The sequence below is a fragment of the Coptis chinensis genome, chromosome 8 (genome assembly GCF_015680905.1).
Source record: "Coptis chinensis isolate HL-2020 chromosome 8, ASM1568090v1, whole genome shotgun sequence".
NCBI lineage: Eukaryota > Viridiplantae > Streptophyta > Magnoliopsida > Ranunculales > Ranunculaceae > Coptis > Coptis chinensis.
In genome coordinates, this window is record NC_141463.1 from 58,467,605 (window position 1) to 58,470,660 (window position 3,056).

The following is a 3,056-nucleotide window of genomic DNA, read 5'->3' on the forward strand; positions in this document are numbered from 1 at the left end:
TTTGTTACCAAGCGATAGTTGTTCACGCAACGTGTCCAACATCACTTGGTCCATCTGGTCATTCCAAAATAAATGACCGGATTGTTGAAACTCTAGTCCAGATTCAGATTGGGATTCCATACCTATTTAATAAAATAGTTGAAAATGTATTCATCTAATTTACAACGTAAAATTAGTCCTATTAATTATTACTCGGCCCCAACAAATAAATGGAATGAAACCAATAAAGTTACTCAAAATAATAAAAAAAAATACTATTAACATACCACAAAGATGAAATTTCATAAAAAAATATTTATCATAAAATCATATCATATAAAGACAAGCTAATTATTTCTACGAGGGGGGCGTTCATTCCACATTGTCGTTGTAAGTTGATTCCTAAAATTTGTCCAATCATTATTTGGTTCAAGTGCTGCAATTTCCTCCTGGTCATTTACTAAATCATTGTGTTGCTTCTCAAGCTCGTCTACCCATTCATTGCCATTATCATTTGGATCATCATCTAGTATTATGTTATGCAAAATGCAACAAGCAAGTATTAGCTTTATCTGTGTATCAACAAGATAAAACGGGGTTGTCCTCAAGTAAGCGAAACGTTTTTTTAACAACCCAAATACACGCTCAATCACATTGCGCAAAGATGAGTGGCGATAGTTGTATAACTCCTTGGATGTTTCTGGTTCTCGTCCTAGACGTTCAACCAGATGATATCTAGTCCCACGATAAGGCGTCATAAAACCAGGAGCGTGTGGAAAACCCGCATCACCAAGGTAATACTTGCCTACGAATCGAATTTAAGAAAATATATGTGAACATGAAATCGATTATATATAATAAGTTACAAAAAAGAAAATACAGTTGAGAGGTATACCGTTTGGAACAATTAACTTGTCTCTAACTCTTGTTAGAGAGGATCTCAACATCCTACTGTCATGAACCGATCCTTCCCACCCAGATAAAACATATGTTATCTTCATATCAAAAGAGCAAACAACCAAAACGTTATGTCTAATATCACCATTGCGGTTGCGGTAACGTGGTTGGTCATCTAAGGGTACCATTGCTGGCATGAAAGAACCGTCTAGTGCACCAACACAATCCTATAAGAAATTTAAATGTGAATGGTCTCTAAGAATTTGAGTGCCCTTAAACTTTATGATGTACATAACTAATATTTACCTTGAAATAACTCATGGCCCTAGGTTTTGGGTGTACACTATGACCCATTTGTGGAGAAAAACTTGCACGTGCAGGCTTCACAACTTCTTTTCCAAGTTTTAGGATAACTTGCAAGACATTGTGAAAATATCGATGCACTGTTTCAGAAGATCTTATGACACCAAATGCACTGTGCCTAATACATGTGTCTTGGCCAACAATGAGAAGGAATAGAGCCACTTGCTCCTCTACATCAACCTACCTACTAGATTGCAAACCCTTCCCCTTTAATCGTGCACACAACCTATGAAATGCAAACCTATTCATTCTGAGCATGTCATGACAATTGTTATCACTTCCCATGTAAAGCCTCATAAGAATTTGATGTCTCTCTAAATCCCTATTCCTAGATGGTTCTTGATCTATGTATACAATAGACAATCCAATCTGATAATAAATCCATGCAACAATACAACAAATCCATGTAATAGCTCGGTAATCGCTTGTCATTTTCCTACATTTCCAGAGTATATATACAAAAGTAAGTAACAAGTTATGAGGGAAAAAAATGTAAACAGTAGAGCATATCATCACTAATTATTTGACTGCAATATTATTTACTTATTATTTAGTAAGTAACAATGTGATTTCCAGTTTCCCTATCTTAAGGTTTTTAAAACAAGTTCGTTACATTAGATAATTAGTTTCCTTATGCCAATAGAGACAGAAGGTAGAGAAATGGGTGGAACATTACTGTAATGTTCAATGTCATCGACCTGCTTCTCTTGGATAAAAGATTGGTTTATTGATGGTCTCAAGTATCAGATTATGTTTACAACAAGATGATTATTATGAATGAGTACCAGTATAAAGGAATCACATTTTACCCAAGCAAAAAACTACTCATAAATATCACTAGGAGTTACACTAATACATCCTTCGCAAAACCTGCACTTAGTCAGGCCCTAACTTGCGTCCAACTGCTTATAAGGTTCTCAAATGTCAAACCTGTATCCATGCCTTTCAACCTATTGTGATGACTAGTACCAGCTGAAAGTAGCCTTCACACCAATCACTAGTTTCGCAGCATTAACTGCTTTGTTGTTGAAGGCATGGTCGAACGCGAACAACAAACACACTAGCAAAAGGAAGTAGTTTCCATATGATCCTTCTGCAGGTTGAAGTGTTCCAAGTGGCCACATGATAAACGTAAAATGAATAATTTATCTACGAAATGAACAATGAACTCAAAACATAAGTAAACTAAAACTTGCTTATGAGCCTATATTTATCAAAATTTCTACTCTCAATTCTATCGAAATAAAGTGGAGTAACAAATTCGTTCCACTCCTAGGTCTCTAGCATGGAATGTTTTATAGTCTAATTTGTCGGTCTTAAGTCTAATGAGAGCTTTACGAAGGGTGTTATACTACGATACCTATATGAAATTGATTATGTTGAATTTAACTACGAATGCTATGGAAATATGATTATTTTTTAATCTAGATAAAGGATTAGAGGGGAATTGAATCCACCTCGAATCCAACTTAATAACCTAGCATAGATTCTTGTCTCTTGATTTTTACGTTCTTACGGCAAGAAATTGGAGTTCTAATCTCTAGTGTTCATGGCATTTCTACCGAATACTAACTAGCATGTGAGGTCGTCCACCCATTCTCATGGCGAATCACGACCTTCTAGAGTGGAATAGATTCTACAATGCTTCTACACAATACCACTAAGTTTTCATCAACCCCTCTAATGGAGGTTTTAGCCTTGAGTCATCAAACCATCATTTCCCATTGAATTATAACTACTCATCATATTAAAATTCTAACTTAACTAAATTAACTAACAATGTTTCAATCTACTTAAACTACGAAATGATAATCAAC

General features: G+C 35.3%; 1 protein-coding gene across 1 annotated transcript; it reads right to left on the reverse strand.

Annotated features, from left to right (window-relative positions):
• Positions 1-326: 326 nt before the first annotated feature.
• Positions 327-2,363, reverse strand: LOC147482151 (uncharacterized). The gene is made up of 5 exons (XM_086579221.1): positions 2,209-2,363; positions 1,481-1,675; positions 1,183-1,357; positions 875-1,103; positions 327-784 (listed from the first exon to the last, which is right to left on the reverse strand). Exons 1-5 carry the CDS (start codon positions 2,361-2,363, stop codon positions 327-329), a joined length of 1,212 nt encoding a protein of 403 aa, XP_086435347.1.
• Between the last annotated feature and the right edge of the window lie 693 nt (positions 2,364-3,056).

Coding starts and splice junctions, on each gene's coding strand:
- LOC147482151 (XM_086579221.1), bottom strand. CDS start 2,363: ATGTGGCCACTTGGAACACTTCAACCTGCAGAAGGATCATATGGAAAC. Junction 1,358..1,480: donor GACATGCTCAGAATGAATAG/GTTTGCATTTCA, acceptor CACATGTATTAG/GCACAGTGCATTTGGTGTCA. Junction 1,104..1,182: donor GGGCCATGAGTTATTTCAAG/GTAAATATTAGT, acceptor AATTTCTTATAG/GATTGTGTTGGTGCACTAGA.